Source organism: Pan paniscus, chromosome 4, assembly GCF_029289425.2.
Source record: "Pan paniscus chromosome 4, NHGRI_mPanPan1-v2.0_pri, whole genome shotgun sequence".
Lineage (NCBI taxonomy): Eukaryota > Metazoa > Chordata > Mammalia > Primates > Hominidae > Pan > Pan paniscus.
The window spans coordinates 138452268-138473782 of NC_073253.2; the positions used below are offsets into that span (position 1 = coordinate 138452268).

Sequence of the window (21515 nt, forward strand, 5' to 3'; positions counted from 1 at the left end):
TTTTCTTTTCTCGTTTTTATCAGGCAGCATCAGGCAATATTTATTTGTGGGGTTGGGCCCCTGGCCCTAAGCACTGACACCCAGTCACTTAGACCAGATCCACTGGGGGAGAGACGTCGAACATAGAATAAAAGCTTGAGAGACGAAGCGATTTCTCTTAAATTGCTCATGGCTTATGCCTCATTGTCCCCCATATACTCCCGAAACCATCCATGCTCCCAGCCTGCTTCTGTCTCTGTGTGTCATGAAGCCTGAGCTGTCCTGGGAACAAGCACTACCTCTCTCTGAGGGAGAGCAGCTTGACCTAGTTCCTCTTCTCAGGGCCATGCTGTAGTTTTCCCTGCTTTTGTGACTTCCGCACTGAAGTTCTTTGCTCTTGTGCTCTTTGGGAAAAAAAAAGAGCTCTTTACAACCAGGAAAAGAACGAATAGGGATCCTGCAGAATTCCTATGCTGTGGAGCTCCTAAACATGCTTCTCTCTCAAGCTTAGTCTCAGCTTTCAGACAACCAAATTGTAGAGCCCAGTTATAAGCATCAGAAGCGTTTTGGGCTTTGGGAGTATTTTCCCTTCTGTCTTTTTCTCCAAAGGGTGGATCCAGCAGAGAGGCTTAAATAATTTATGAAGCCGAGTTTCACTTTTAGAAGAAAAGAAAACCCCATGCTATTTATATATATACAGATACATATATTACTTTATTCCCCACTAGGCACTTACACATCTATCATTTCATTCTATCCTCGTGTGAGAATGAGAAGAGAAATGGCCTGAACCCTATTGTGGAAAAAGAAAACTAAAGCACAGGGAGGTGACTTGGACACAATGCCATGACTAAATGAGAGCCAATCCAGAATTCAGGACTTCTCCCCCTCAGCTCAGCACTCTTTCCTCCAAACACGTGGGTAACCCCAACTTTGAGTTTCCGTGCAGCTCCCAGCCCAGAGCCTGACTTGCTCTTTTAGGTTTTATACAGCTTTCTACCTGGCTTTGTCCTGGATGATGGGAAGGAGATTTTCAGTAATTCTTTTTTTTCTCACTCTATAAATAAGGGAAATTTTCAGATCATGTCTTCCTGACATTCTAGTGATTTCCTAATCATTTCTTGGACATCTTCTGGGCACTTTGGGAGACATCAACTTTCTAAGATACCAGAAATAGCATAGATTATTCTCATTAGATCATGAGGACCTGAAACAGAGGAAACTAAGTGACCACAGACAAGTCAGCTTCCAAAATGCCTCACTTACTCATTAGAGAAACTTGGGCTTTAGGAAAATGTAATCCCTTCATTTTTATCAAAATGGAGTAAAAATCTTCAAAATATTGGCCCTTTGGACAAAATGGGTTAAGAGACTCAAGAGAGTGAAATCACTCAGCTAAAATCCTAAAATGTCCTCTCTGCCTTGATGGTACTCACTTTTTTGTGACTCTGAGATTTGGGGCCCTGTTTCTTGTCAAGTATCTCTACCTCTTCACTCGTTTTCATCTCCCCAAATATTTCCAGACTGTTTTTCCTTCCTACTTCTTCCTACCTCCCAAAGTATTTCCAGATTGACAGAGGGCAATGGCAATAGAATCTGCCATTCTATTGCCATCTTGTGTGTCTGGGGTCACAGTTACTCAGTACCTCCTCCCCTGGCCATTGTTAGAATACCACTATTTGGACACCCTTTAGGAAGCTGCCCTCTTGAAATAGTCAAGGCAGGCCGGGCACAGTGGTTCACAGCTGTAATCCCAGCACTTTGGGAGGCCAAGGTGGGGAGATCACCCGAGGTTAGGAGTTCAAGACCAGCCTGGACAACGTGGCAAAACCCCATCTCTACTAAAAATACAAAAATTAGCCAGGCATGGTGGTGGGCGCCAGTAATCCCAGCTACTCAGGAGGCTGAGGCAGGAGGATTGCTTGAACCTGGGAGGCAAAGGTTGCAGTGAGCCAAGATCGTGCCATTGCATTCCAGTCTGGGTGACAGAGCTAGACTCCATCTCAAAAAAAAAAAAATAGTCAAGGCAGAGTTGGACTAAATGTGTGTGCCCAGATGAGCACAGATAGCAACACTGCTGAGGAGCTAGCCCATCAGAGGAACAGAGAGGGCCGAAACCTGTACACTGTAGTGTATAGCAAAGAGGTGGTGGTATACACCCGTTATTCAGGTCCACTGGGGCCTCCCTCAAATCCACTTCCAGAGCATGAAGCTTCAGATTTCCTTCCCTGAGCAAAGCCTTTATAAGTAAATATTGAATTAGATCTAATCAGTGGTCCCATGAACTTCTGAATGATGTCTCCTCTGGAAATTGCTTACTGTCTGAATTAGTCTGTTTTCATGCTGCTGATAAAAACATACCCGAGACTGGGAAGAAAAAGACGTTTAACGGACTTACAGTTCCACGTGGCTGGGGAGGCCTCACAATCCTGGCAGAAGGCAAGGAGGAGGAAGTCACGTCTTTCATGGATGGCGGCAGGCTAAAAGAGAGTTTGTGCAGGGAAACTCCCGTTTTTTAAAATCATCAGATCTCATGAGACCCATTCAGTATTATGAGAACAGTACAGGAAAGACCGTCCCCAATGATTCAATCATCTCCCACCGAGTCTCTCCCACAACACGGGAATGATGGGAGCTACAAGATGAGATTCAGGTGGGGACACAGAGCCAAACCATATCACTGTCCCCTCTTCAAACCATTTATAGACCTTGTTTGTTCAAAGTCAGGAATGAAGATGCCTTTTGCAGCACAGTAGAGAAAGGGTGCTGGAGACACATTCCCTCCGTATTTCCCTTTTCTTTCACTTGCTCACCCCTCCCCCAAAAAAGCCCATAGCCCCAAACCCATAACTTGCATTTGCCCAGGGGTCCCTGGAAATTATGCCTAAATGATCAACCCCTTTCCACCTGCCAGTCTAGCTGGTCCCACCTCCCTGTAGTGCCATATGATGGTCATCATTTTGCAAGGTTTGCAAGGGCATTTGAGGGAAACCCCTGTGAGTGCTTTCCAGGCCTTGTGCCATGCTCAGAGGCGAAAATTAAAAGGGAACTAGCAGGAGGATCCAAACTTGTTCATGCCCTTAAAGGCCCAGCTGAGGTCTGAAGGGCACTGTGACAGGAGCAGCCGAAAACTACCCCAGGCCCTCTGTATCCAGTTTTGAGATGCACTGTGGAGAATAGGAAGCCAAAGAACCAATGATGCCTGGTGGAGAATTTTTTTTTTTTTTTTTTTATCAGAGCCAAAGCCTACAAATACAATCTCTCTGCCAACAGGATTTGTCTGTTTTGGTAGGAACCCTACCTAAAGCAAACTGCTTAAGACCTTTCAGAAGGAGTTATGGGACACTTGACTTGTTGGGCTGACAGGCTTTTAAGAAGATAAGACTTTTTGGATAGGGTTGCCAGATTTAGCAAATAAAATAAAAATACAGCAGACCCAGTTAAATTTGGATGGTAGATAAACGACAAAAATTTTTTCATATATGTATGTCCCATGCAATATTTGGGACATAACGTATACTAAAGAAATATTTATTGTTTATTCTGCCATCCAAATCTAACTAGGTGTCCTGTATTTTATCTGGCAACCCTACCCATTCCTATTCCTTGGGCAACAGGAATGGCCGCCTTTAAAAGCACCTCTTCTGTCATTTCTCCCATTTTTGTGCCTATCCTAAGGCAGTAGAGGGAGATCTCAAGGGAAAAGCCCTCCCATAGACTGTCGGTTGCCTATCAACTTGAGGAAAAAACAAGGCCCTTTCTTGGCCTGCTTATTTATTTATTTATTTACTTACTTACTTTTTTTTTTTTTTTTGAGCCAGAGTCTCATTTGACTAGAGTGCAGTGGTGCAATCTCAGCTCACTGCGGCTTCCACCTCCTGGGCTCAAGCGATCCTCCTGCCTCAGCCTCCCAAGTAACCTGGACTCCACACGTGTCCCATCATGCCTGGCTAATTTTTTTTATTTTTTTGTAGAGATGGAGGTCTCTACAGTCTGGTCTTAAATTCCTGGGCTCAAGCAATCCTTCCACCTCCCAAAGTGCTAGGATTACAGGCATGTGCCACAGTGCCTAGTTTGTTATTTTTTAACGTACTATGTTATTGCCACTTCATTATTCAATTTCACAAACCTAATATCAATGGAATGTTACTCCTTTTGAATGATAATCTTGGGCACCTGGACCACTCCCTTTTATTTCTGGCTGCCAAATACCCCTGCTGGTTTTCCAGCTTGCCCCTGTTTTGTCCCATTATCCTTGTTTAGTGAGGTTAATAAATAATGTTTGTGAAAATCCAGTCAGAGGAGCCTTTCCTCAGATGCTGTTTCCGTTACTTTTAGTCCCCCCTTCCCTGGTCTCTTTGCTTTTTACCCACCTGCTCTGCCCTGTCCTCAAGAGGCAGAAATACTGCCTCAAAACCTGGTCTCTGAGACCCTGGCTAATGTGAACTGGATTCTCCTTTCACCTTCAATGTCAATGTCATAACAGGCTCCATTTGCCTGTCAGTATAGTCTTTTATCTGTTTTAGCACTTTTCACAGCCAAGTCACTCCTCCTGTCTGCTTCCCAGCCTCTCAAAAAAAAAAAAAAAAAAAAAAAAAGCCTCTTATATTCCTCCCTGGAAAGTTGCACATAGGATGTTTGGTCCTTGCTGGCCAATACATAGACTTGGTTTCTTTGGCTCACAGACAGTGCCCCTTGTCCTGAACTTTATTCTGTCATCATAATTAGCCAGGAAGAGCTGTTTTCCTGTTGGAGCTGGTGAATACTAAGGACTCTTCTTTCCTTTGTTCCCAGGGGTCCCACTTCATTTTCTCCCACTTTCCCAATGTTTTCCCACCTGGCCATCATCTCTTGGCTCCTAGAAAACCAGAGGGAACCACAGTAAACTATGGCCCAGCAATAAATTCGAGATAACCATTTACTCTGATCACTCTGCACGATGGAGACCATGTGGCTCACAAAGCCTGAAATATTTACCACCCGGCCCTTTGCAGAAAAAGTTTGCCACCTTCTGCTCTAGAACAGTGGTTCTCAACCCTCACTGCACGTTGGAATTACTTGGAGAGCTTTTTTAAAATACTGATGCCTGGCCGGGCGCGGTGGCTCATGCCTGTAATCCCAGCACTTTGGGAGGCTGAGGCAGGCGGATCACGAGGTCAGGAGATTGAGACCATCCTGGCTAACACGGTGAAACCTTGTCGCTACTAAAAATACAATAAATTAGCCGGGCTTGGTAGCAGGCGCCTGTAGTCCCAGCTACTCGGGAGGCTGAGGCAGGAGAATGGCGTGAACCCAGGAGGCGGAGCTTGCAGTGAGCCGAGATCGCACCACTGCACTCCAGCCTGGGCGACAGAGCAAGACTCCGTCTAAACAAACAAACAAAAACTACTGATGCCTGTATAATATCTGCACATCTGGGTAGAACCTAGACATCTGCATTTTCTAAATGCTCCCCAGGTGATTCGGATGCACAGTGAGAGTGATTGTAAACATTCAACGGACATGAGAAAAGCAAAAACAAACCAAAAAAAATGCCTCATGTCCCCTCTCCCTTCTTCCTCCTCCCCACACTCCCCATACAGGTGCACGTGTGTGCTCATGCACACACATGTGTAATTGCCCTCATGCACCTTGTCTATTCCCTCCCCTGGGGGTTGGAGAGCTCCAGCTCTATAATCCTGTCTCACCAGCAAGACCCAGTCTAGTAAGAAATCAGGAACATCTGGGAGAGCTCATGTCCGCCCGTGGCCTGGAACTGAAACTTGGCTTTGCTGGAATTTCTTCTTTTTGACTCACTGAGCATTGCCAGCTTTCAACAGGTTCTGTCGGGAGTGTGTTCCCCAGAGCAGCTTGGAACTTCTTTCCTGCCGCTGCTTCCCTCCCTTCCCCCAAGGCACTCCCGCTCCAAAAATGGGGCCCAGCCTGCCCTCCTGCTGTTTGGCTGTTGTAACTCCCAGGTAAAGTTTTAACATGGCACAAGGTGACCCCACAAAAAGTGTAGTTTCTTGAAGCTTATGGCTTTTCTCTGAATATTTCTCATTTTTCTCCTGTGATCTTTGCAGCTTTCCCACCTCAGGTCTTGCCATCTGGCTGCCTTGCCAGGCACTTCCCACGAGAGGGGACTAGGTAGCTTGCAGGGAAAGGGAAGAAGAGAGATGAAATGTCTGGGGCTTTCTAAGGGTTTTTTCAAAAATGTTAAATAAACTCCTGTTTTCACACAGCACACCGTTCCGGAAGGCAAAAGCCTTGTATGCCTGCAAAGCTGAACATGACTCAGAACTTTCGTTCACAGCAGGCACGGTCTTCGATAATGGTGAGTTTCTCATCCCCTCACAAAGATATGGGCGGGGGGCGGGGGCAAGGGGAGCACATAAATAACTGGCATTTTCAAAGCTCCTCCCTAGGGAAAATCTCAATACAATGGGTAAGAAAAAAAGTGTGTGTGCGTCTGTGTGTGTTGGTTTCTGTGTCTTTTCCCAAAATAAAATAGCAGCAGCAGGACTTCCGGAGACATTGTGAAGAATGGACTAGTGTAATCAGCTCCATGTTGAGTTGTTACCACTGTAAATGAGATTGTGCCTGCAAAAGACCCAGCCCAGGACCTGGAAGTGGCTTTAAGAGATCATACACATCACATGTTTAAAATGGTGCTCAACACGTATTAAGCATTCACTAAGTTAATATTTTTATTATTAAAACCATCATCATCATTGTATCCATCTTCGAAAAAGGCCCTGATGCTCTCATAGTTCACAGTGACAGTTTTTCCTCACTTTTGTCTGGGCAGTGGGTGCTGCACCTGATTCCGTGGGTCCTGGCTGCATCTGTAAACACATTCCAGGCCAGAGCAGAGATGAGTTCCTGGGGACCAGCCCTTGACTGTAGTCATGTCCACAGGGGCTGCCATTGTGTGTGCCCAGCCCCTGCATTCAGCATAGCAGAGATATCCATCAGGTACAGGTAGACAAAAGGGGGAACAAGGCACAGAGCATGAGGGTCTCTCCCAGGTCACACTCAACCCTTGGCCTTCTGGGTCAGCAGGAGTGGGGGGGATTACCCCAGAACTGCATGTGGGCGTCTGAGTCTGCATTCCCTTTTATCGTTCTCAAAGCCTCAAGCACTGTCCTTAAACCTTTGCTCCATTAACTTTCATCTAGGCCCTTTATAAATCAAAATGCACAAACAGCCAGCCCAGCCACCTCTCCTGTCCACAGCTGGGGCTTGCAGGCCCCAGCAGACTGCAGGTGCAGTGGGTCTGCTGAAGGCTGTCCAAAGCCATTTCACTGGTGAGTGTCCCCCACACAGGCCCAGGCGGCGGAGTCCTGGCCCTGCTGTAACATGACACGGCCCTTGCAGAAGACAAACCAGAATGGGCTGCGTTGCTTGGGCTTCTGCCCCCTGCTTTGTCAGCAAGGAAGGGGCTTCTGCCTATAGAAGAGCAGGATTTGAGAGATTCCTACATTGACAGGTGAATCCAGGGCTTAAAGGTCTGTCCTCTAGGTCCCAATTCACTGCTCATATGGGCAAGAGATCATCATGTTTCTAACAACCATTCCCTCTGACAACACAAAGGACTCCTGATCTCAGGGGCAGAACTGTTTTAAACTATCAAAAGTTATGTATATGCTTCTGTCTTCTTTGTGATTCCTTTTGGTGAGTGCAGCCTTCTTCCATTTTTTAACGGTTTATTAAGATAGCCATACAACATACAATTTACCCATTTAAAATGTACAATCCAATGGTTTTTAGTATATTCAGAGTTGTGCAACCATTGCCACTATATAATTCCAGAATATTTTCATCACCCCCAAAAGAAACCCCATACCTTTTAGCAGTCATGCCCCACTTACCACAACCCATTTCCATCCAGCCCGAGGCAACCACTCTTCTACTTTGTCTCTCTAGATTTGCCTGCTCCGGACATTTCATACAAATGGAATTATACAGTATGTGATCTTTGAAACTGAATTCTTTAGTTTGCATAATGTTTTCAAGGTTCATCCACATTGTAGCATGTCAGAACCTTCTTCCTTTTTATGTGCGATGGTATGGATATAGCACATTTTATGTAAGCTTATTCATCAGTAGATGGGCACGTTGTTTCCTCTTTTTGGCTGCTTGAATAATGCTGCTGTGAACATGTATGTAGGTTTTTGTGAGGGCGTAGGTCTCCAGTTCTCTTGGGGATATACCTAGGAGTGGGATTGCAGGGTCATATTAATTCCGTGTTTAAGTGTTTGAGGAAATGCCGAACTGTTTCACAAAGAAGTTGCACCATTTTACCATTTTATGTTCCTACCTTCTTTCATTTTTAAGTCTTTCTGCAGTAGCTTCAATAGTTAAGCATAAAGGGGGAAAAAGGAAGAGAAGCCTGGGTGATTGTTAACTGCCAAGTCCTTTTTTTCCCCAGCAGAGTGTCCTTCAGCTTCCACAGCCATCTTCACTGCCACACCGAAGCTCCGGGCACCTCCACCTCTCACCTGGGCACTTCCACTGGCCGTCTGACACATCTTCTCACATCTGCTCTTGCCGCCATAACCCCCTCTTTACAGAGCAGCGAGAGTGATCTTTGAAAAACAGAAATGACATTAAAGCCCTTCAGTGGCCTCCCATTGCTCTGAGAATTACTTACAAGGCCCTGCAGGGCCCAGTTCCTGCCCCTCTGACCTCACGCCCTCACTTGACATACTACAGCCTCATAGGCCTTCTTCATGTTCTCAAGTAAGGTCGGCAAACTATGACCTGCCCGTCAAATCCAACCTGCCACCTGTCACCTAACAATTCTGTAACTGCTCCCACATACAACATGGTAATCATCATAAATCCTATAGGTATTGTTGAGAGCAGGAGGAAAGTTTGGTTGAATGAGTGAGAGACCTTACCCAAGCCTTCCTGTGGTCTCTAGGAGTCGTGGCAGAGTTCGCTGACACTGGTTTGTTTTTAACCAGCCTTGCCAGTGACCTTTCAAATTCCCTGAGGAGCAAAAGGCCAAATTGAACCTGAAAGAAAACACCTCTCAGTGTTGACTGAGTTGCAGTAGAAAATGGACCTGACAAAATGTTAGTACACTTTCTCGATTGGGTTAGCTCAAAATATGTTATTAGGTCTTTTTTCCAGAGGAAAATGCTTACACAGACCCTCTTCCTCCCCACTCCTTCACTTCTACAGGAGAAAATGAGGCATTACAGAACACTATTATTCTGTCAGGCGGTGGGTGGGGTGGGGGGTCGTTTTCCTTGTTCCATTTCTTGTTAGTTTACTGCTGGGGATATGAGGTAAAGGCTATTTAATTTGTATGCTGTGTAGTTGTCAGATTAAATCATCAAACCAATCAGAAAGTGCACGTGTGTGTGTGTATGTGTGTCTTTTTGTGTGTTTCAGGATTAAGAAGAATGAATAAGGAAGAGGAAAAGGGAGGGGCCCGTGGAGGGGAAAGTCTGTTGTTTCGTAATGATTAATCTTGAAGCCTTTGGATTCCAGGGGCCCCTACTGTGACTCTGGAGTGGCTGCTGCTGTCAGCTCATGGACTTTGTGCAGTGGGAAATGGATGTGCAATACCTAGAAATAATTCCAGTGTCATCCCTGGCCAATCTACTGGGAAACTGTCCATTTCAACAAGAGCACCTCAGACAGTAACTGGAAAGAGAAATAGCTCATATTCTCAGGAACGTTAGTCATCTTGAAGCAGCATGATTCGTGATACCTGGAAAATGCACATGGCAGTCACTAAAATTGGGTTCTAGGGATACTTTTAATAAGATTTGAGAGGAGCTGGATCCGTTCATTCCCATGGTACCTAACACAGCGCCACTACACAGCAGGCCTGTCCCAAATTTCCTTTGCTGCTGGAGAACATCCTCATGGGGGAGCCCCCAAGCTGCCTAGGAAATGGGTTAACAGGAGGGCACTCAGGGATCTCCTTCAGCTTCTCCAGCCATCTTCGCTGCCATGCCCAAGCCCAGGCCACCTTCACCTCTTACCTGGGCACTTCCACTGGCTGCCTGACACATCTTGTCACTGGCTTCCACTCTTGCTCCCAGAACCCCTTCTTCACATAGCAGCAAGAGTCATCTTTGAAAATGAAAATCACATCATGTTATTTCCTGCTTAAAATCTATCAGTGGCCTCCCACTGCTCTGAGAATGACTTACAAGGCCCCTAGGGCCTAGTTCCTACCCCTCTGACCTCCTCTCACCCTCACTTGACATACTGCAGCTTTGCAGGCCTCTTTACGTTCTCAAGTAAGGTCAGCAAACTATGACCTGCCAGTCAAATCCAACCCACCACCTGTTTTTGTAAATAAAGCTTTACTGGAACACAGACACTCATGCCTTTGTGTCTGCGTGTTATCTGTGGCACTACAGTGGCAGAGTTAAGGAGAGAGACACTCTCACTATGAGGCCCTTTAAGAAATAGATGCACACCACTGTTGTAAAATCACACCCAGCTTTTTCCCGTCACAGGGCCGTTGTACTTGCACTACCCACTGCTCTAGTCTTTCTCTCTCCTTTTACCACTACCTAAAATTATGTGCTTGCTTATTGCTTGATTGTCCCGCCCAGCAAAATCTTGTCTGCTTGTTCTGTGCTATGTGCAAGGACCTAGCATGGTGTCTAGCACGTGGTAGGTGCTCAGTAAACCTTTGTTAAATGAGTGAATGTACTTTAATTACCCAGGGGTCTGCACCTCTTTTAGTTAAGACTTCTTTTGGGGACAGTCAGCCATTAGAGACCTTAGTCACACACTTGCTCCCTGTCCATGGTGAGTAAAGGAGGGCAGAAGACATGAGTTGTGTACACAGGGATGTATGGTGTACACGGGTAGAGCCGAGAGAAAGTGGTTGGCAGGAAGCACACCCGTGTCCCCAGCAGTTTATATTTAGTATATGCTGTTGAGCTGAAGAGCCACTCAGGCAGCTTGTGGCAACACCTTTTGTGTTTGTATAGCATGTTGGACACTGGTGCAGTTCAGCGTTGCACATTGGCGCCATTCAGCCCAACAAGCACTTAGCATCTTTGATGTTCAGAGCACTGGGCTAGGCAACAGCAGTAGTAGTTAAGACGACAGACTCTGGGATCAGATGTCCTGGTCTCTGATTCATTTTCATTGTCTACCAGCTATTAATATTTAATTTTGGCCAAGATGCTTAACTTTTCACAGCCACAGTTTTTCATCAGTAAAGTGAGGATAATAGCAGAACCAACTCCATAGTCATTCTGAAGATGAAAGGAGGAAACTCAGGTGTGAAGTGCGTATTCGCAAAGGGTCTGCCACCTGGCATGTGCTCAACATGTTATCATCCTTATCAGCATGGGTCACACCCTCTGGTTAAATAGAGGCCTGATACAGTGGGAAGGGAGTTGGTCTCTGGAGTCAAACAAGCTGGGTTCAAATTTTGGTTCCAATATTATGACCATGCACAAATTATTTTACCTCTCTAAGCCTTAATTTTCTCATCTGCAAAATACAGATAATAATAATACAAGCTGGGATCCTGAGGATCAAATGAATCAATATGTCTAAAACTCCAAGCACACAGCAGCTTCATAACACATCTAAGTGTTAGCTTGTATCATTATAATTCACGAGGCAGAAGGGAGTTACTGAAGGTTGTGGAGCCAGGAAGTGCTATAATCCAAACCAAAACGCACTGAAAAACTAGATAGAGAAGCAAAGCTTAGCACGTTTGAACAGCATATAAATAGGACCCATGAATACTATGTGGAATGTACGATGAGCATTTTAGGTGTCTGGAGGAGGAGGGAGCAGATAGAAGGGATTCCATGGTAGTATTTACAAAGGAAGTGGGGCTTCAGCTAAGCCTTAACATGGAAACAGAAGACAGCAGAAAGAAAGGGGGCACTGGTGCTGCCTCCCTCCTCTATTAGTAAATGACAATTTGCATTTTATCTCAGAGGCATTTGGGCACAGAAAAGTTATAGCTCCTAACTTCCTGTGAGCTAGTGAAAATACAGGTTCCTGGGTCCCATTCCCAGAGATTCTGCTTTAATTGATTTGCCATGGGGCCCAGGAATGTGCAGTTTGAATAAGCATCCTGAGGGTTCCGAAGCACATGGTCTGGCACGTGCTTTAGTATAAATCCTGGCTTGAAGCCTCAGTGAGTCAGCAGTCCAACCCAAAGGCTGTGTTATCTCCTGCCATCTCGTGTGACCTACCTTTTGGCCTCCAGTTTGGAGGGCCTCTCTTGTCCCCTCTAATTCTTCCCTTAGCCCTCAAATTGCATTGTAAATGTTTTCACCCCAGTACCTGTGCTATGGGTGAACAGCTAGCCAGGAAAAGGAGAAAGGTCTGAAGGAGATGGACTCAGTGCATCCAGTAGAGTAATAACTCAACTTGGAGCTTTGCTGTAAAGCGGGAGGGCCTGGTTTTTGTTTTTTTGTTTTGCCAGTCTGGCTGCTTTATTCTTTCTACGTTTTTATTTTGGAGAATGGGTTTGATTTGTTAATTTTATTCTAAACATTTGATTTTTCCTGAAGCTTAGGTGGGTGGTAAGGGCCATCTGGTTTTACTAGGTCGCTACTAGGAGGGGGTCTTGCTGAGCAGTCCCGATCCAGGGTCTCCTACTGACTAGCCTGTACTGAGCATTTGCTCTGTGCCTGGCTCTGTGCCGAGTGCTTTATCCACACCAGCTCCTTTCATATTTGCAAGAACCCAGTAAAGGGAAGAGGGTCTTGTTGTCACCAGTATGAAGTGCAGAAACTGAAGTGATCTTGGAAGCTTTGGTTGGATGGATGGGCAGAGGGCAGGGGTATATGGGTGTTCTTTAAGAGTGGCATGGGAGAGCTTTGGTCATTGGAGAGGCCAGGTTGCTTTTAAGTTGTGTCTTCTTCCAAGGCACTTCTCTCCCAGACTGTCTCTTGTGTGGGTTGTCATGAACCCAAAGTATCCTTGCTGTTTATTCCTGAAGCTTAGTGATCTGAAATTGGCCAACTGTGGAGGCCAACTAATAGATGTTTAACCTTGTCTTTTCCTAAGGAGGCACTCAAGGTGTACCCAAAGTTGACTGACACTGATCTTCTGGAAGCCTCAAGGCCGATTCTTTTGCTGCCTCCCATTTGCCTCCTTTGGTTTCTGTTCTTGCATCTTTCCCTACAAACTGAAACTAGAATTCTGTAGCAGTGTCGGAGCGGAAATGCTTTTCTAAAACAAGCTCAGGAAGTCATTTAATTAGCCCAGGAAGGGAATAGGGGAAAATCTATTCTCTCCAAATAATCTTGGAAAATTGGAGTTTTCCTAACACATTAAATGTCCTGCCTCACTGCAGAGTGATCTGTATATCTTCAGTTGACAAGCATGAACATCCCCCACCTCTTAGTCCCATGATTCCTTCTCTCTTCCTTCCTGCTATTGACTACTTTGCAGACTCAGCTGGATTTTAGATAATCTTTATAATATCACAATGGTTTCCATGGAGATGGATCATGATGTCACCAAAGTAGATATATATTCTTTGGATACTGAAAAATCAAAGGGCAATAGAGGGAGGAAGAGAAGAATTTTCAAACTGGTATATAGAGGAGGGGGAAATCTAGAGAACAGGAAAGAAAACTAAGAAAGGGTGTGAGTGAAACAGAGAAATGGCTATTCAAAGGCTATTCAAAATGACAACAACCAAAAAAAAAAAAAAAACCCAGAAAATTTGCAAGGAAATTAGAAGCAGGGGGTAAGGATTTGAAGGAAAGTAAGATGATGACGAGAAGTTGGATTGATTGATTGAGACAGGGTCTTGCTCTGTCGCCCAGGCTGGAGTGCAGTGGTGCAATCACGGCTCACTGCAGCCTCAACCTGCTGAGCCCAAGCGATCCTGCCGCTTCGGCACTCCCCCTCCTCCAAGTAGCTGGGACTACAGACACGCTCCATCAAACCTAGGTAGTTTTTGTATATTTTGTAGAGACAAGGTTTTGCCATGTTGCCCAGGCTGTTCTTAAACTCCTGGGCTAAAGCAATTCACCTGCCTCAGCCTCCCAAGGTACTGGCATTACAGGCGTGAACCACCAGGCCCAGCCTCTAGAAGCTGGATATCTTTAAAGAGTAGTTCTTAGCAGTCTTCCATGGGCACTGCACTGAGTACATAGTTGATACTGGGCAGGTGGGTGGGTGGATGGATGGAAGGAAGGAAGGAAGGAAGGAAGGCAGGAAGGAAGGAAGGAAGGATGGAAGGATGGATACATGTATGGATGGGCCAGGACAACTGTTGCCCTCTAACAAGAGTAGGAATCTGTCACTTCTTTGTAGTTTAAACCAGGAGCTTCAGAAAATCCGTGAAACCCCTAAAATTGTACACAAAATTTTGTATGTCTGTGTCTGTTTCCTTTTTCATTGTAAAGAAAGTTCAGGACAGCTTTCATCAGAAGGCTTATATTCCACAAAAGGTTCAGAACCTTTGGTTTAAACTTCTAGAATGATGTAACTTAATAAGTGATTGTACTCATTGTCCAAGCTTCCTTCATACACACACACACACACACACACACACACACACCCCACACACACATCTGCTGCCTGCTCTATCTGTAATGCCATCTCTTCTCGCTTTCTCTCCCCTTCCTGTACAGTTCACCCATCTCAGGAGCCTGGCTGGTTGGAGGGGACTCTGAACGGAAAGACTGGCCTCATCCCTGAGAATTACGTGGAGTTCCTCTAACCGTGGGCCCCAGCAGAACTGCTGAGCTTTACATGGTATCCATGACAACTGCTGATTCCAGTGTTGAGGCCATTTCTCTTTGCCACTGAGAAATGCAGCGTGACTGACTCTGTTGCTACCTGTCAACATGAATGTTTCTGTGAGCTCTGGTGTCACTCATCTCCATGATCATCTCAGCCAACATGCATCAGTACTGCAAGAAAAGAAGTCAATCAGCAGAGGAGACCATTTGATAACTAAGAGGAAGACTTGCAAAGCCGTTTTCTCATGAGTACCCTGAATAGGGGCACTCATTTTGTTTCAACGGTCCAAACGCCCAACCTTCAGAAAGAGGAAGTCAGATAGAAATAGTCCCTGAGAGCACACTGTGTAGCTAAGCCTGCCGGGGCTGGGTGAAGAAATTGGCGCTGAGATCCAGGCTGGATCCATTGCTTTTGTTTACAATAGGCATTCTCTCTACCCCACCTCTCAGTACTTGAGACTTAAAGTGCTACAGGCAGCTGGATCTGTTTGCATGCAGGATGAAGAGGGTTAAAACACTGTTTATATAAGATCCAATCTCTCACCATCTCTAAAGCAGCCGTTGGCCTGTCATCAACGAGATACAATCCAGTCTTCTCATGCACGGGAACACACACACCCTGCGTTTCTCCCTCCCAGGCTAGGAACCTCTCTGCCACCAAGGGCTGCCATCCATCGCCTAGTAACCACGGCAACCCAACCTACTCTAAAACCAAACCAAAAAAATAAAATAACACATCCTCTTTGCATGACACATTTTTTTCTCTCCCCTTTTTGGTACACTTCTTTTGAATGGTTTTCTAACAACTTGAAGCACAGGATCAAGGAATTAGGGTGGTCTACTTGAGGCAGATGGGATAGTAGCTGGGAACTGTTCCCTTTCTGATGAATTTCAGCAGCATCGGGATATATTTGGAGCACACCCTAGTAACCTCTTGAGATTAAATTACATAGTCTTAATATTTCTGTTCCTCCATGCAACTGATGTTTGTTTTTTAAAGGGTAAGATGCTGCCTCCCAATGGGTGATGCCATCTGACTGGTTTCCCCATGTCCTCCCATTCACCCATCTCTGCTCCCACCCTTGCCTGCCTCTAACCCACCACTGGCCAGCCCCCTTGCCCTACTCTGGGCTGCTGAACACTGGCGCTGTGGTGGTTTTCAAGGTTAATTCCTAGGCTAACCGTATGGCCTATAGTTTAAAAGGACATCTATGTTCACTGCCACTCTGAAAAAGGGAATTCTTTCTCAGTCTTTCAAGGCTTGAGACTAATATAGGCCATTGTGATTCAGGAAGAAACCCAAGGTTGGAGGGTGGGATGAGTACCCTCTGAAAAAGGGAATTTGCTGGTGAAAAGAGGCTGGATCTTGTGGAAGACTGTCTTGGATGGGGAAGTACTACCTGGAGATTTCAAATTCACTTGGCCTGCAAACAACAGAGTTATCCGTATCTTCCACATGTGAATGTCATTGCAAGGGTGACTCTAGACAAACTACAAACCGATGGACCGTCAAGCTCCCCAGGAGCCCCTTGGATGGCAGCGTTGCTTCAGAGTGTTTCCTGTTTCTGGAATTCCTTGTTAGGGAACTTTAAAGAAGAAAAGAAAAACTTGAATTGTGTTGAATTACTGTATCTTTTACTTTTTTTTTTTTTTTTGAAAAGATAAACTTGTAAATAGAGTGATTTGAAATACTATATGGCAAAGTTTTATATTTGATATTCTTTAAGCTAGTTGCTCACACACTTAGGCTTCGATTGCTGAAGAAGTATGTTTAAGAGGGAGAGAGGGGAGGCAAAGCTAAAGAGAGTCAAGGTCACTGTCCCCCCTTCGGCCTGAAGGAAAGAGAAGACATTTCTATGGCCTTGCTCTCTGCTGTCCTGTTGGTGGGCACGACACATCAGTGGTGTTCAGTCTTTATGTGTTTTTAAGCATCCCTTGGGCTTTGGATTTGGAGATGGGAAGAGCATCTCCAGGCAATGAGTTTTTCAAAGAATGCCTACTTAGTAGTAAGATGAAGCTCAGGATTTAAATAAGTGGGGTCAGGCATTCGAGTTTTTGTCTTTCTTCTCAGGTGTATTTCTTGGTACCCCCAAGATATCAGGCCAGAAAGAGATGAGTCAGTTGCTGTGCTCTTTACTTCTTTTTCTCCACATCTTCTGAGGCTTTAGAAATGTGGACAAGCTAGTTTTCAAATTTTGTGTGCGTCTGTAAGTTCTTAAGGAACCAGCTTCTTAGAATGTTCAGTTCTCAATGTGGTGCTGCTTTCCCTTCTCCTAAACATTTTAAAACTCTTCCCTTTCACCTCCAATTCCCGTGATCCCAAAAGAAGAGGAAGACTCCAGGAGGGGTATAGATTGTGCCATCATAGCTTTACAGGTGGTTTTAAAGTTAACAGGGGTTTGTCATGGTGATTCACTACTCAGTTTATCAGCTCAAGGATTATACAGCTCTTTTCCAGGAACTCACCCAGGAGCAAGCGAGACACTACCATTGAATCAGGGAATAAGAATTAAGAATGGACAGGACCAAGACAGAACTCAAGAAAGCCATTGGGGAAAACTCGAGAAGAAAGGGAGTATACTAGTAGGTTAGATCTGTGAACTTGAGGACAAGAAGACCTTGGGAAATGGGGGCCTCAGGGGATGTGCATTCACATACTATTGTGCTTCCCAAAGAGAGACCAACATCATGTTTTTAACACATTTGATGAGGTTTTTTATTTGTGTTTTTGTTTGTTTTTTGAGATGGAGTCTCACTCTGTGGCCCAGGCTGGAGTGCAGTGGCGCAATCTTGGCTCACTGCAACCTCCACCTCCCAGGTTCAAGTGATTCTCCTGTCTCAGCCTCCCAAGTAGCTGGGACTACAGGCATGAGCCATCACACCCAGCTAGTTTTTTGTATTTTTAGTAAAGATGGGGTTTTGCCATGTTTGCCAGGCTGATCTCGAACTCCTGACCTCAAGTGATCTGCCCACTTCAGACCCCCAAAGTGCTGGGATTCCAGGTGTGAGCTGCTGCGGCCGACCACATTTGATGTTTGAAGTTGTAATCTGTCCCATCATAAACTTACCTGGAGCTCATGTGGAGGAACAGAAGGCCAAGATCCTTGCTTTGGGGGTGCCTCACGAAGCATCCCTGTAGACACTTGGCCCCAGCTTCACTGCTTGGAAGCATGTCCCTCCCTCTTGAGTTGGCTCTGATTTGAAACCGGGAGAAACAGAGCTGCTGCCAATGGGATCTTTTAGGTAACTCCCTCCCCAGCTTCCGTGTGTCTGTGCAGTGCCCATGAGCTGCTGCCAATGGGATCTTTCAGGTACCCCCTCCCCAGCTTCCCTGTGGCTGTGCGGTGCCCTTGACAGATGGCTGCTCTGTTTCCCTTTGCCCAGCCAGGCTCCCCTCCTTCCTATTAGCTACAAAACTGGATAAACTTCAGAATATGAGCCAATGAGTAGGAAGGAACTTGAAGACTAAAGATTTTACTCTCTCCCCTATCCATGCCCCCTACCTCTGACTCTCTCTGTGTGAACAGGAAACTTTAGGGTAGATGAGGAGAATGAATTGGTTATCAGAGTGGAAGACCATGGCCCAGGATCCCTGAGCTTTCCCAGTAGCCTCCAGTTTCCTTTGTAAGACCCAGGGATCATTTAGCCATAGCCTGAATCTTTTAGGGGTATTAAGGTCAGCCTCTCACTCTTCCTTCAGGTTACTAACAAAATTTCGTAGCTAAAGAATGCCATGGCCAGGTGCAGTGGCTCACGCCTATAATCCCAGCACTTTGGGAGGCCGAGGCGGGCGGATCACGAGGTCAGGAGATTGAGACCATCCTGGCTACGACGGTGAAACCCCGTCTTTACTAAAAATACAAAAAATTAGCCGGGCGTGGTGGCGGGCGCCTGTAGTCCCAGCTACTCTGGAGGCTGAGGCAGGAGAATGGCATGAACCCAGGAGGCAGAGATTGCAGTGAGCCAAGATCACGCCACTGCACTCCAGCCTGGGTGACAGAGCCAGACTCCGTCTCAAAGGAAAAAAAAAAAAAAGAATGCCATGCCAGGAGAAGACAGCTGGTTTCAAATCCCTGCCCCCAGGCAAGTAAAACCCTGACTTGCTCAAGACAGAAGATCTTTTCTCCTGTTTTTCAAAATAAACATATATAGGGATGGACCCTGTGCATTGTGGCCTGCCTTGGTGTCCTAGAATTGGAGCCAGTCTTTAGCTTAATGTCTGAAGTATTTATACGGCCAATATGTGTTTTCTTATGTCAGACCAAACTGTCTTTTTGAATATCAGTTCATTTCCTCTCACCGAGTGCTTTTCGGTGAGAGGCAAAGAGAGAGAATGAACAGTCAAGTATTGACAGACTGGCATTAGCAGGACAGAGTCATACTAGTGACAAGGGCATCCCAAGGCACTTGCCCAGAGCTACAGAGTTGTGTGTGCCATACCTGCGGCTCAAAGGGAAGGCCTTCTAGCCCCTGAGTTTCTATCACCTGAAAATGGCAACTGCTGTCTCAGTAAAAGCTCTGTCTTGCTTACAGAGGCTCCAAAAGCATTCACAGTTGAGGGGGAGAAAGAAAGAAGAAGCCAAAGATAACCTGATCCCTGCCTGTCTGTTGGCACCTGTCATCCTCTGGCTTCTGCTCCCAAAAGCAAGTCTGGATGGCTGAGTTTTGTGGACATGGCACTCCCGGAGACAGCAGTGGCCACCATGGCACCCAGAGTTTGCCCAAGTACTGAATGTTTTGTGAGCAACCATGTTCCCCAAGTAGGTAGCCAGCACTGCAGAAACCAAACAGCCTCTTAGCTACCTGACTTTAAAAGGAATGACCTAGGAGTTCTGCCAAAGGAGTTATCTGTCATCTCTGGCAAACTTGACAATCATCACTTACCTCGACAACCCTGCCCCACATCCCTTTATAAAGTCAGCAGGATGTCCTCTCACCCAGCCTGTGCTGGTGTCTAACAAATTTATCTTGTCACGTTCAAATGTGTTTGGCAGCCACACCGATCGGCTGGGTGCTGAACCGCCTCTCTGTAATTGTAGCATCAAAATGACAACAGCAGCAGAGCAGCGAATCTTGCACAGCCCCACAGCATGCCTGAGACAAGACTCCAACAAGTAATAATTAACTTTTTTTCTCCTGCCGCCTACAGTACCTGTCTAACTAAAGAGCTTCCCAAAGTGGAGGGAAAGGCCATAGAATCCAGGTGTCATTCAGAGCCAGTCCTTGCTGAAATGTGGTCTTCCAGTGGAAGCACCTGTATTATTGAGAGGAAAAAGTGTTGGATGCAAAGTAACACCAGGACTAGAGAGAAAGAGAAAGGTGAACCATCCTAAGGAGCTTTGGATACTTTTTTAGAAGGATAAATATTGTGTTTACTGAGGAGAAAAAAAAAAAGCGATCACAGAAAAATTTCACAGCTAATATTTTTACAAAAGTTGTGCCAGACATTACAGAGTGAAAACGCCTCTCAAGGTGGAATGCTTTAGAGAGCAAAGCATAGATCTAGACCCTTGTGTGGGTATGACATGACATGACATGTCCATGTCAAAATTCACTTTAGTCAGAACCAGAGTATTGATAAACAAAATGTCAGTTACCTGGAGCAGTCCTGGAGAGGTTAAGACATTCTATACTGTTCTACGTCAACCATGTCTACAAAGTTGTCCAGACACCTAAAAGCAGCTTTCTTGGTTATCCAGATGCCAGAATCAACCTTGTATCTGACAATGCACATCTGTTGGTTCTAAAGTATATTTATGTGTGTGTGTATGTGTGTGTATACAGCACATATTTACATCTATGAAGACACAGACACTTATAGAGACCCACATGAGCTGGCACTTTCTGAGCCTTTACAGCCTTTAAGACTCGGAGGTCGAGAATTAGAGACACAAGAGAGGCTCTGGATGGCCTATTAAAATGATTAAAGATGTAAATTCAGTGCCATGTTAAAACTGTTCATATTTATCAAACAATTACTGTCTACAGCTACATTTTTTGTTAACTTACTTAAAGTCATGTCGCAAAAAAGATCAAACCCATGAATGCTTAGTAGCTAAGGCTAGTGTTCAAAAGCACTCTAAAAGACATTTTGTCCACATTTTGGAAAAGAAAATATTTGCATGTTTAATTCATAATTTAGGCTATCTTTGAGTATACTGTAAAGTGCTGTGTGATATAATATCAATAAAGTACTTATTAAATGGCACTTTAATGTTTTCTTTTAAAATAACGCACTGTTCTAAACTTCAGTATTGACTATTGACTCGTGCATAGAATCCAATGCTGTAATTAGAAAGTAATCTGTGACTAGAATAGACCTTTGTCCCTGTTAGTAGCCCTGTTGCCATGTTAGGCTTTTAAAAAATGCTTTTGTGTCACAAAGTATATCTATAAAGAAAACAAAATTTCTGTTCAGAGGCCTCTGAAACTTGGCTTTCTTACATGTGGTTGGTTTATGTGACAATCCCTATGAAATGAGTGGACGTATGGTTTTTGAATTAAATGACTTTTCCATTTGGTGGTATTTTCTTGAGTTTCTGATAGAGTTTGACTCAATACATGCTTTAATATGGCTTCAAATAAGCATATATAGACGATGATCAAAGGTCACAAGTCTCGGCTCCTGCAGTTTTTGGTGACAACCACCGTGCTTATTTCTGATGAGCTCTGAGAAGCTTTGCTTTCCATTTAGGAAGAGGTCAGATGCTAGGAAACTTGAGAATTTGCTCCTCAGGCATATTAAACAATTGAGCCCAAAGAGTCATAGTCCACTTCACATTTCTAACGTTCTTCTCTTAGAATACATATTGTTTTATTCTTCCTAAATTTGACTTTCTAATCACCTAT

The 21515-nt window shown here is 45.1% G+C and overlaps 1 protein-coding gene and 1 long non-coding RNA gene across 15 annotated transcripts in view; one reads left to right on the forward strand and one right to left on the reverse strand.

Moving 5' to 3' along the window:
- ARHGAP26 (Rho GTPase activating protein 26) overlaps positions 1-21192 on the forward strand; it is a 460401-nt gene extending 439209 nt beyond the window's left edge. For 5 of the 14 annotated variants that reach the window (XM_034960692.3, XM_034960696.3, XM_034960698.3 and 2 more), the window contains 2 exons: positions 6201-6292; positions 8390-8591. In XM_034960692.3, coding sequence (XP_034816583.1) covers positions 6201-6292; positions 8390-8484 — 187 coding nt within the window. In that variant the 3' untranslated portion in view covers positions 8485-8591. The other 9 variants (XM_014345104.5, XM_063604659.1, XM_034960700.3 and 6 more) reach the window with 4 other exon arrangements.
- On the reverse strand, positions 6305-13623 carry LOC134730457 (uncharacterized). The gene is made up of 5 exons (XR_010112229.1): positions 10652-13623; positions 9960-10050; positions 8862-8978; positions 8279-8546; positions 6305-8171 (listed from the first exon to the last, which is right to left on the reverse strand). It is a non-coding gene; the product is annotated as an uncharacterized LOC134730457 (long non-coding RNA).
- Positions 21193-21515: the final 323 nt, after the last annotated feature.